Source organism: Cyphellophora attinorum (genome assembly GCF_001299255.1).
Source record: "Cyphellophora attinorum strain CBS 131958 chromosome Unknown Contig26, whole genome shotgun sequence".
NCBI lineage: Eukaryota > Fungi > Ascomycota > Eurotiomycetes > Chaetothyriales > Cyphellophoraceae > Cyphellophora > Cyphellophora attinorum.
In genome coordinates, this window is record NW_017253254.1 from 1 (window position 1) to 12,760 (window position 12,760).

At 54.0% G+C, this 12,760-nt stretch overlaps 3 protein-coding genes across 3 annotated transcripts; all 3 read right to left on the reverse strand.

The window, feature by feature from the left end:
• Positions 1-16: 16 nt before the first annotated feature.
• On the reverse strand, positions 17-8,405 carry AB675_3578 (uncharacterized protein; the record flags this gene model as incomplete). Its single annotated transcript, XM_018143640.1, has 8 exons — positions 17-682; positions 848-2,152; positions 2,276-3,007; positions 3,926-4,606; positions 4,664-5,413; positions 5,576-6,421; positions 6,665-7,806; positions 8,231-8,405. Coding segments are annotated over 8 exons (6,297 nt in total), but the record flags the coding sequence as incomplete, so codon positions are not given.
• A 1,242-nt stretch (positions 8,406-9,647) lies between these two features.
• Positions 9,648-10,797, reverse strand: AB675_3579 (uncharacterized protein; the record flags this gene model as incomplete). Its single annotated transcript, XM_018143641.1, has 2 exons — positions 9,648-10,119; positions 10,190-10,797. 2 exons carry the CDS (start codon positions 10,795-10,797, stop codon positions 9,648-9,650), a joined length of 1,080 nt encoding a protein of 359 aa, XP_017997062.1.
• A 1,353-nt stretch (positions 10,798-12,150) lies between these two features.
• On the reverse strand, positions 12,151-12,645 carry AB675_3580 (uncharacterized protein; the record flags this gene model as incomplete). The annotated part of the gene is made up of 1 exon (XM_018143643.1): positions 12,151-12,645. One exon carries the CDS (start codon positions 12,643-12,645, stop codon positions 12,151-12,153), a length of 495 nt encoding a protein of 164 aa, XP_017997026.1.
• Positions 12,646-12,760: the final 115 nt, after the last annotated feature.

Here is a 12,760-nt window from a genome sequence, read left to right on the forward strand (position 1 = left end):
CTACAGGCTCGACCACTAAAGCCTCGTCGACTACTGGGTCAACCAGCAAAGCGTCTTCTACTACAGGCTCGACCACCAAAGCCTCGTCGACTACTGGGTCAACCAGCAAAGCGTCCTCTACTACGGGCTCAACCACCAAAGCCTCGTCGTCTACGACCACAGGCTCAACCACTAAAGCCTCATCGTCGACTACAGGCTCTACCACCAAAGCGTCTTCGTCTTCGACTACGGGCTCCACCACAGGCTCGACTACCAAGGCCTCCTCAACCACGGGCTCCACCACTAAGGCCTCGACTTCCTCGACCACAGGCTCGACTACCAAGGCCTCCTCAACCACGGGCTCCACCACTAAGGCCTCGACTTCCTCGACCACAGGCTCGACTACTAAAGCATCGTCGACCACGGGTTCGACCACCAAGGCAACGTCTTCGACCACGGGCTCAACGACCAAGCCCTCGTCATCCACGACAGGCTCAACCTCGAAGGCCTCGTCATCTACGACGGGCTCGACAACTAAGGCCTCGTCCTCTACGACAGGCTCAACCTCGAAGGCCTCGTCATCTACGACGGGCTCGACAACTAAGGCCTCGTCCTCTACGACAGGTTCGACCACCAAGGCCTCGTCCTCCACGACAGGCTCGACCTCCAAGGCCTCATCTACAACAGGCTCAACAACCAAGGCCTCGTCCACGACTGGCTCAACGACAGGCTCGACAACCAAGGCCTCGTCTACATCAGGCTCAACAACTGGCTCAACAACAAAAACATCGTCCACAACAGGCTCAACAACAAAGGCCTCATCCACGACTGGCTCAACAACAGGCTCGACAACTAAGGCCTCGTCTACATCAGGCTCGACGACTGGCTCAACGACGAAAGCATCGTCCACCACAGGCTCGACAACTAAGGCATCATCTACATCAGGCTCGACAACTGGCTCAACAACGAAAGCATCGTCTACGACAGGCTCGACAACTAAAGGATCATCCACCACGGGTACAACGACAGGCTCGACGACCAAAGCCTCGTCTACAGGCTCGACGACAGGCTCAACAACGAGAGCATCCTCTAGCAGCACGTCGACAAAGACGACTGCTACTGTGACAAGCAGTCCAACGTCATCAAAGAGCTCGACTTCTGGCACTTCGACTTCGTCGACATCAAAGGCGACTACCACAACCTCTGCTTCAAAGACAAGTGCTGCTAGCTCAACTACAAATGTCTCCTCAACCACAAAGTCGACTACCAGCTCTGCTAAGACCACAACAGCGTCCACAAGCGCTGGAACAACGACCTCTTCAGGAAGCTCGTCCTCAGGCTCCACTACCAAATCATCCACCTCAGGTACCTCGAGCGCTTCATCCACGGTCAAGTCAAGCACTACTACAACAGGAAGCTCTACAACCAAATCAACATCCACCAAGTCGACAGGCAGCTCTACAGGAAGCACAACAACCGGGTCAAAGACCAGTACTACAGCAGCCTCTTCCACGACCAAGTCGACAGCTAGCACAACGAGCTCTCCCACAACGATGAGTACACGCACTTCGAGTCGATCAACAACTGGAAGCAGCTCCAGCTCATCGCCTACCACTGCATCCACATCGAAATCCACTAGCTCCCCTACATCGACTGTGAGCACTTCAAAGACAATCTCATCGTCAACCAGTGCCTCTACTTCGAAGAGCACTTCTTCGAAATCAACCAGCTCACCTACATCAACGGCGAGCACTTCAAAGACAGTCTCATCGTCAACCAGTGCCTCTACTTCGAAGAGCACTTCTTCGAAATCAACCAGCTCACCTACATCAACAGCGAGCACTTCAAAGACGACGTCATCAACAACTACTGCGTCTACATCGAAGAGCGCTACAACCTCAGGCATTAGTACATCCTCTTCAGTTACCACAAAAGTGACCACTAGTACTTCAAAGGCCACTAGCTCGACTTCCTCGACTGTAAGCAAGACGACAGGGTCCAGTACTTCAAGCACAAGCAAGTCCACCACTCCCTCCACCTCGGGAACCACTGCCACTACCTCGAAGGCGTCATCTTCTGCATCGTCAACTTCGACATCAAGCAGATCGCAGACTACAACCTCGGGCACCACTGCCACTACCTCGAAGTCCTCCACTACCACCCCATCGACTCGCTCGTCCACGAGTACTTCATCTACAGCTTCGACCACAGGAGCTAGCAGCACATCGACCAAACCAACATCTAGCACAAGCAAGTCCAGTGTATCGTCCACTCAGTCCTCGACTACAGGGCGCACCACAACTAAGTCCACAACTACTGCGACCACATCTGCTAGTGGAACTGTAACCACATCGACCAAGTCGTCCAGCAGCAGCCCGACAGTGTCGACCACTTCCAGCCAAAGCAAGTCTACAACCTCCTTGACTACCTCGAGCGCCAGCAGGACGACAGCGTCCACAACTACAACCGGAAGTAAGACTTCTACAACCTCGAAGTCAGCCACCGCCACAAGCACAACTACATCTGCGGCGACGTCATCGTCGACAACAAAGACTACGTCCACCGCGACCACACTTTCGACCCGCACTCGTTCAACATCGACGTTGTCTTCATCAACGACCAAGTCAAGCAGCACGCAGACTTCTACTGCGACTACTAAAGCGTCATCAACTGCATCCAGCACGACTGGTACGTCTTCGACTAAGTCTTCGTCTGCGACTACGAGCGCCACTACGACAGGCTCCAAGACAACCACAAGTGCATCGACTGTGTCAACAACAAGTGGCAAGAGCACTAGCTCTTCATCATCTTCCCGGCCAACCAGCACGACCTCCGTTAGTCTTACATCAAGTTCGAGCTCCACTAAGTCAAGTTCCACGACTGAAACTAAGTCCACGACCGGAACGACCTCGAAGGCGACGACGTCAAGTACTACAGTGTCACGAACGACAATTCCAACATCGTCTTCTACCCAGTCCAAGACAAGTAGTACTTCGATTACCTCCTCTTCCTCAACAAGCAAATCTAGCTCCACATCAAGTCAGACATCCTCGAGCACAAAATCAGTGACTAGCTCCTCAACAGCCACTCGATCTACCTCGTCCGTGACGTCTAAAGCCAGCAGTACCTCATCAGCCACTAGTACACCTAGCACGACTAAGTCCACTACAGTGACTTCCAGTAGCAAGAGCGTCTCTCAAACTTCAAGCACAACTAAATCTTCAACGTCAGCAAGTACTACCCTGTCTACGACATCTTCAGCCAAGACAACAACGACGCCTAGCACCTCCAAGACCTCTGTCACTTCAACAATCAGCACTTCGACAGTGACTACTTCTAAGAGCTCTATCACTTCAACGCCAAGCACTTCAAAGCCTTCTACGACAACGAGTGCTTCAAAGACTGCATCCACGAGTTCGGTGTCGACGACATCCCCTCCGTCAACAGTGAGCACGTCGAAGAGCTCCTCCACTACTTCGAAACCCTCTGTTTCGTCAACTACAAGCACTGTGTCTACTCAGACCTCCAAGTCCAGCACGAGTCGGTCCACTACTAGCAGTGGCACTTCCAGCGGCAGCACATCCACCTCGCGCACGACGTCTGCTACTACGGGAACCACTACTGCGACTACTAGAAGCAGTGCCAGCCCCAGCTCGACCACAGGTAGCACCAAGACAAGTAGCTCCACATCTACGTCACCGACTTTGAAAACAACGTCGACTGCACAAAGCACCTCCAGCTCAAGTCAGACTGTGACGACCAGCAGTAAATCCACCACCACTACCGGCTCTTCGTCTCGATCAACAGCGTCCACATCATCGTCAGGCACCACAACTACAAAGACAACGACTGCCAGCTCGACTGCAAGCTCCAGCACAAAGTCCACTAGCAGTGGCACGACTACAAATAGTCAGACCGGCAGCACGACCAAAACGACAGCTACTACCCTCAGCACTAGGACATCTTCGTCAACTACATCGAAGCCCACAAGTAGCACGTCAAGCTCATCTGCTACTAGTACTGTCTCTACTACGAAGGCAACCTCCAGCACTACGGTGGTCTCGTCAACAACAAAAGGTACAACCTCGACGGGCACAAGCAAGACCTCGAGCTCTACTTCGAAGAGTATTACCACTACCCCCTCCTCAACGGCGACTCGGTCCACAAGCTCTGTCACAAGCTCAACAGCTTCGACTGTTTCGACTTCTTCGACGACCAAGTCTAGCACTAGCCTATCGACGACTTCAGTTTCCACGACTTCAACCAAGACAAGTTCATCCGCCACTACATCAAAACCCTCGAGCACCGTGACCAGCACGACTTCAAAGACTTCAGTGACAACATCGTCGGCCACGAGCACGCCGTCGACCTCGGGCAGTAGCTCAACAACTTCAAAGAGCACGACCTCGAAGGCAAGCACTTCTTCGATGACATCCCAGAGTACGACCACGAAGGGAAGCAGCTCAACTTCAGTCACCACTTCTAGCTCGAAGACTAGCTCAAAGAGCACGACAAGTCCAACCGCGACCACAACTGCCAGCTCGACGACATCGAAGAGCACCGCTTCCACATCGACAACTAGCTCAAAGAGTACAACGAGCCAGTCTGTGACCGCAACTTCTACTACCTCGAAGAGCACAACGAGTCAGTCTGTGACCGCAACTTCTACTACTTCGAAGAGCACCACGAGTCCATCTGCGACCACAAGTCCCAGCTCGAGTAGCTCGAAGGTCACAACGAGCACGGGTTCAACAAGCAGTCGCTCAAGCACGACAGGTACAGCTTCATCCACAATAAGTACCTCGGTCACGACACGAACCTCCTCCACAACGGGACGCTCATCGACAACCGGAACAGCCTCGTCAACGACGACATTGAAGACTAGCACATCGTCGTCCGCGACTACAAGCACTAAGTCAAGTACTGGAACGACCAGCTCGAAGAGTATGACCACACCATCAAGCAGCAGCACATCGTCAGCAAGTTCGAGGTCCTCAACAGGCACGACCACGCCCGCTACAACAACCTCATCTCGCACGGCCTCAGGAACTACCGGTACCTCGACATCGTCGCGATCAACATCGTCAGTCACTACATCTGTAACGACTACTAAGTTGAGTACAAGTTCGACCTCGTCTGCACCAACGACTAGTGCAAGCTCCACATCTACTCGCTCTTCTTCTACTGGCTCAACAAGTGTGACCCCCACTTCACGGACCACAAGCACTTCCTCCAAGAGCACGTCTATCACAACCGGCTCGACGACATCGAAATCTACCACGGCCTCAACTAGCTCGTCATCATCATCCCGATCGGTGACAACGTCTACCCCGACAGCGTCAACAAGCAGCACTAAAACATCAACGACAAAGTCCGCGACCACCGGAACCACTGCTTCAACTAGCACAGGTACACGATCGAGCACCACCGCCTCCTCGTCTCAAATAACCAGCTCATCTACTCGATCTGCGACGACCTCGCCTAGCCAGACAACCACAACGCCGGCTACAACCAAAACGACTTCGGCAAGCGCGACGACTCAGAGCAGCACAAGCACGTCCTCTAGGAGCGCGTCAAGCACCACAAGCAAGACTACCACAGCTTCCACAAGCTCTTCCTCGTCTGTCTCTTCGAGCACACGTTCAAGCACGAGCACTACCTCCGCGAAGACCTCAACCACAACTGCTCCTACGTCGTCCACCACCAAGGCCTCCTCCACAGTAAGCACTTCCACCACGACGAGTAAAGCGACAACGGCGCCTACATCCTCGACAACGAGCAAGGCGACGACAACGGCTCTGACGTCTTCTACCTCGAGCACCTCTCTCAAGACCTCAACTACCACAGGCAAGACGACAACAACGGCACCTACCTCTTCTACCTCGAGCACGTCTCTGAAGACCTCGACCACTTCGAGCAAGACAACCACAACGGTGCCTACCTCTTCTACCTCGAGCACCTCTCTGAAGACCTCGACCACGACAGGCAAGACAACAACAACGGTGCCTACATCGTCGACCACTAAGGCCTCGTCCACAGTAAGCACTTCAACTACGACGAGCAAAGCGACAACGGCTACTTCGTCCTCTACTGGGAGCACCAGCTCTTTGAGCACGTCTACAAGCAAAACGACGACCACTCTTACATCGAGCACCTCTTTAAAGACGTCGACTACAACAAGCAAAACGACAACCGCTCCTACATCGTCGACCTCCAGCAGTTCTTTAAAGAGCTCGACCACGACGAGCAAGACGACGACTGCTCCTACATCTTCCACCACAGGCGCCTCGTCCACAGCTAGTACCTCGAGCACCTCTTTGAAGAGCTCGACCACGACGAGCAAGACAACGACTGCTCCTACATCTTCCACCACAGGCGCCTCGTCCACAGCTAGTACCTCGTCCACAACAAGCAGGACTACAGCTTCCACGGCCACATCGACCTCATCAAGCACCACCCGGTCAACAGCTTCTCAGACTACCACTTCGAAGACGGCGACGACCACGTCTGCAAGCGGTACTGCTACGAGCACATCCACTTCAAGCACATCAAAGACAAATACTGGTACCACTACCTCGTCCGCTAGCAGCAGTCGATCAAGTACTAGCTCTGCCAGCAGCACCACCTCAAAGACTAGCACCTCATCGACAAGTGGCACTCAAACAACGACTAGCGTATCGTCTACAGCCACAACGTCCAAGAGCACGAGCAGCAGTAGCAGCACCCCGTCCACCTCTTCAACCAGTAAGACTACCAGCTCAGGCACAACTAGCACAGGCACAACCAGCTCGGGAACGACTTCGACCAAGACTTCAAGCACTGTCTCAAGCACTAGCTCAAGCAAGACCTCAGTGACTGCTACCACCTCATCTACGGCCCGCACATCATCCACCTCCACAACGTCCGCATTGACAACTACCTCCGCGCAGACAACGACCACACCTGCCACGACTAAGACGACCTCGGCAAGCGGTACAACACAAACTACATCAACTTCGTCAGTGAAGAGCTCCACCACTACATCTTCTACTCCAGCTGCAACGTCGACCACGTCAGTCACCTCCAGCAATAGCAGATCAAGCACTTCATCGTCCACTGTCAGCCCTTCAAGCTCATCAACAACTAAGAGCACCACCTCGGGCACCTCGTCTACGACAAGCAAGGTTACGACTGCCACAACCGCCACAACCACCACAACCGCCACGACCGCCACGACCGCCACGACAGCCACGACGAGCGCAACCACCTCAGGTAGCACATCTACGACAAGCAAGGCCACGACAGCATCCACAGCTACCACCACCCCAGTCACCTCGTCTACAACGAGTAAGGCCACGACCGCCTCGACGAGTGGTACCACCTCGGGTACGACGTCTACCACAAGCAAGGCTACGACCGCCTCGACAAGTGGTACGACATCGGGCACCTCGTCTACCACAAGCAAGGCTACAACCGCCTCGACGAGCAGCACAACCTCAGGTACCACGTCTACCACAAGCAAGGCTACGACCGCCTCGACGAGTAGTACCTCCTCAAGTACCGCCTCAAGCACAGGTACCACCTCGCAATCAAGCTCGTCGACTGTGACGACGTCCTCGACTTCTTCAAAGGCATCGTCTACTTCAAGCACCGGCACGACAAGCACCGGCACGACAAGCACCGGCACGACAAGCACCGGCACGACAAGCACCGGCACGACAAGCACCGGCACGACAAGCAAGTCTGCTACCACATCATCAAGTGCAAGCCAGGCCTCCACAACCAGCGCTTCCTCGACGACTGCGACTGTTTCCTCGACAACAAGCAAGTCTGCCACTACTAGTGCCCCTACTACAACTTCAGTGGTGGTATCCTCAACAACGATCGTGACTTATTCTTCCGTAAGTTCTCCGTCCACACATTTCATTGTTGCATGGCACTAACCACATCCATAGACGACAACCACGAAGGCAACAACAACCAAGACCAAGCCATACAGCTCAAAGACCACAAAGGCAACAACAACCAAGAGCAAGCCGTACACATCAGTGTCGACTCCAGTCTACACAACGCAACCACACCAATGGGGCGATTGGCAAGATGAGCCAGCACCAACCTACCACTGGAACGCTGCTCAATGGAAGAGCGTGTATGAGTCGTTCACTGCCAACCCAACGACAAGCTATGTCTCAGATGTGTGTGACTACATCCAGCACCCCCACGCCACAGTCACCAGCGTGACTGAAGCGACAGTGAGCGTTGCTGCCGCTACGATCACTGAGCATGTTCAGCCCGTCGAGACCGTCACCGTCCGTGGCTGGGGCATTGGCGCTGGTAAGGAGAGAGCTGGACGAGTTGTCCGGGGATGGCAGCAGGAGGAGAATGAGGAGTAAGGGAGCATCAGCCCCGACTCTCTCGGAAGCGTGATCGCCTCCATAGAGAGGCATCATGGTAATGAAGCAGGCACCTGTGCCTGAAAAGTGTTGTTATGATTACTTATGCTGCCCTAAGGCAGCCCCGATAGATTGTATATAGTGGGGTCTTCCACTACGAACGCTCCTTCAGACCCATAATTAGGCATTTCAAATGTCCTCGTTCCTTTGACCATTCTTCCAATTCTCTACAACATACCGGTACCATACCAGGCTCCAAGGTATATCCCTCGAGTTACAGAGAGACATGCTCAAGCTCGTGCCTAGGAATGCGGCCGAAGTTGCGATACCGGCTGCATGCCTGACCGCTACTCGCCTCAGGAGTCGGGACTTTCGAAGACTACATGGCACGAGACCGAAGTGATGCAACTAAGCGAGACCAGCGATTTGTATTTCGTCCAGTCCGGCAGCGTGCCCTGTCAGAGCCCGCCTGCCTACCTGTACCCGTGGGAGCGAGCTGGACTCTGCTGGATCAGGTCAGGTCGAGACTTTGTCGTTCTCGAGGCTCGAGGGCGCCCGCGGGCAGAAAAGGAGGGTCAGAGAGAAAAAGAGGCCAGAATTCAAGACCGAAGATATAGTCCTGAGTAGCTCGGGTCTTTGTCCTGGTGGTCAACGTTTTCGCCATTTCGGGTCAGTATAGTTTTCTTTGTGACTATGGTCTGGGCCAGGGCCTAATCTTTTGTTTAAGCGTTGTGGCAGGTGCTAGCTGACCTTCGTCGAGGGACCGAGCGTCGAGGACCGAGGGTACCTTTGTCTGAATGGCTTGTTCGCTTTCAGCACCGTGGGAGGTTCTCCAAAAAGAGAGCACATATTGATGGTATGCACGTGATGAGGAACACGATGCTCGAAAGTCTGTGCTGGCAGCTGCTAGATGGCAGCGAAGTGACCAGTCGAACCCAGGATTTTTGTCTCGCCTAGACTTGATTGCGGGCACATGCAGACTCTGCATGTACAGCAGGCATTTTCCGACCTTTGAGATTATATACAGGTTGCTCGTGAGTATCATTAATTACCTACCACTTCGTCCCTGTACCGACACGCCGAATGAGATTTGCCCCTGATCTTTCTTTTTATCCTGAAAAGTGTGATCCATTCAGTCAAAAGATCCGGTTAGATCGCGCGCAGCTTTCCCGTTGGCTATGATGTTGTCCATCCAAAGCACCGTGCCGAAGCTTCGGTCTGCCTTCGTTGATTCAGGATATGAAATACCAACCCATTTTCCATTTCATGTGTGATAGACCCGTAATATCCTGCCCCTCACAGCCCGACAGTATGCTCCCCCAAAACCGCCGAATCCTCTCCCCGTCTCCTCCCCTCCGCCCTCTGCCCCTCATCAACCCTCCCATTCCGCACCGCATTCCCATTCACAACCCCAACACTCTCACCGCCGCCACCACCTCCCATCCCCTCATGCCCACCCAAACTCTCCACCTCATCCACCGGTCCCCCACCCACGCCCGGCGCGCCCAACTCCCTCACCTCCCTCGACTCCCAGCACGGCGCATTCAGATCTCGTGCCCAGCGCTCACTATACAACTCCTCGAGGTACTCGATCGTCAAAGGCTTAGGCCAGCTGCTGGCGATCTGGTTCATGTCTTGAGACGAGGAGGTCGAGTTTGAGGCGAAGAGGGTGGAGAAGGGCTTGAAGCTGACGCGGTGGTGGCTGATGGGGACGGTCCAGGTGTCGGAGAGGTCGATGTGGAGTTGTGCTGAGGAGAAGAGCTCGAACCTGGGCAGAAGTCGTTAGCCACAAGTAACACAGTGCTGTAGAATCTAGAGGCGTGTACGAGGCAACTCACCCAATAAAAGTCCCCGCCCCACCCCCCAACGTCCCCAACCCAACAATCTCCGCCCCCTTGCTATTCTTCACCAGCGCGTAGATCTCACAGAACGGCACCAGCTCGCGATCCGTCGGCGCCAAGCCAAACGATGGGAACTTGAGGAAGTGCAGATCGCGAGACAGGTTCTCCTCGGCTTTGGCCTCCCAGAAGTAGCGTAGCACGACTTGGTCTGTTCGTGATAGATTGCCGAGTGTTCCTGCGCCGGAGTGTGGGACTGCTGGTAGGGCGTGCTGTGTGAGAGGGCGAGAAACGCTGTTGGTGCCTGATGGTGGTGGGTTGTTGGCGAAGCGGTGAGAGGCGTTTTGTTGGGTAGTGGGACTAGTGGTCGCGCCTTGCATGTTGTTAGAGTGTTGTTGATGGTTCGCGAAATCGTAGGAGGCGTCTGATGCGGCTGTTGACGAAGCAGGTCTCGAGTAGTGCTGGTCCGAGTTTTGGAGTTGGCCGTTGGGCATGTTGTATGATGTTGGCGGCGATGTTGGCGAGATTGGTCCACGGTCCAAGTTTTGGGAGTGCCTGCTGTCGCGGTCCCGGTCGGATTTGCTGAGGCGGCGGCGAAAGAAAGACATGTTGAGAACGGGATGAGAGTGAGACGGGCAGTAACAGGTTGGTAGCGGGTGCTCGGTAGTTCAGTGCTGGGAGAAGAGATGGCGGAAAGCCACTATCAAGTCTTGATATCCAGAAGAGTGGTAGACCAAGGTTCTGCTGGAGATGCTTTTCCGTAAGAAGCGAGCGACCTGCTAGATTGTGCCGTAAAGCAGGGAATGAGGAAGGGCTGGACGTTGAATGAGCGGCTAACAATGCGTTTGACAGGGCAAGGACGATGGCTGGAAACAATGCTTTCGAATAAGAGGATGATCGTTGTCAATGTATCGTGGAGTTGCACAAGCGAGAACGCAAATCCTTGTGAAGCGATGTTCATGACCCGCTGATTTTCGATATGGTCGGGTCTGCGGAACAACTAAACTATGGTAAGTTAGGGCCGGATGCGATATGCCCGATGCCGCGTCCCGCTGCGGAGCTTTGCCACTTCGTAACCAATCACAGTCTCGCACTTGGCAAGCGGCTGGCGATGAGGTTGGGAAATTCTACGACATCTTGAAGAAACAAGAAATGTAATTGTGGTCAACTCGATGGAATATGATGAGCTGCACGCCAGAGACATGCGAGGTCATCTAGAAGTTGCACATTTCTGGGTCTCGAGCCGCAAGTAACCCCCGTTTCAGAAGTCTCCACGCCTTGTGCTCGAGCTAGGCGAGATCGAGCACACTGTCAATATGACGCAGGCCATCACTTCCATTCCTCGATAGAGGCCACAGACACGATGTTATGCACATTTTGAGGGAGATCCTCAATTCTGGTTCGACTGGACGTCTCATTGATCTGGCATTTGCATCGCTTCGGTGATGGACTACTGAGTACTCGAGTATCAGGTAACTTCAACTATAGGCATAAATATTTGCACTTCCCAGATGTTGGTCATGAATCCGCCTAGCAAACCCTCTCAACTTTCAGCGGCATGGTGTCAATGGCGAACACATCGATCAAGGCTGTGGGTGGCCCCTTCTCTCTCTAAGGAGGTAGGGTGCCCTCGAGTCTCGCGTGCGGAGATCCTAGTTCGATTCTGAGAGCTGCCATACTTCTTGTGCTTCTTACTTTTTGCTTTTGGTTTTCACTGGTGCTGAGAAAGTAGCTAATTTGCAATGGGAGCAGCGAGTGAAGTAGTGGGCTGTCGAGGTCAGGGAAAAGGTAAGTCAGCATCCAACACGCATGATGAGCAACGAACGAAAAGTGATTCGAGGTTAGTACGCTGACCTTTGGCTTTCTACCTCTGGATGGTGATGGGCTCGCTAACACCCTTCCTCACTCTTCCCCCGTGCTCTTCATCTCTCGAGCGCGCCGCCTCGGGATGCTGATTCACCTCAACCCCAGATCAAAGACAACGCCGCAACACCAGCAATCCCCAGCCCAGGTCCAGCATGAAACAACCCCTTGCCCAGGCTGCCCTTGCCCGTAGACCCTACCCTCCTCGACAGTACCACGCCATCCGTACACGCCACCACGACTCCCAATACGCACAATATCTGCGCCGTCTCCACCCACTTCCCCTGTGCCGCAAAGACGACGAGGATGAGTCCTTGCGCGAGCTGGCGCGTGCCCAACAGAGAGACGTAGGACGCGGCGGCGACGGCTGCTCTCGTCGAGACGTCCGCATCATCGTCTTTCATGCGCTTGCTTGGAGGATCGTCGATGGACTTGGCAGAAGCCCCGGATGTTGCACTGGGCGAACTAGGTATGGGTATGCCGAATGCCTTCGCAAATCCATGAGAATCAAATAGCGCTTGCAGGCCGGTTGCAATGGAGGCGACCGCGAAGATCAGGGAGATGGTTTGGAATATGGCGAGGATGGTTGGCATGATGGTGAGCCGGGTTTGTATATCTCTAGGTCCGTGCTGGGTGTCCAGAAGTTCGTGAGTCCGTCTGTCGTTGCGAATAACGGATTTTTTTCGAAGCTGTGAGATCTCTCAAGTA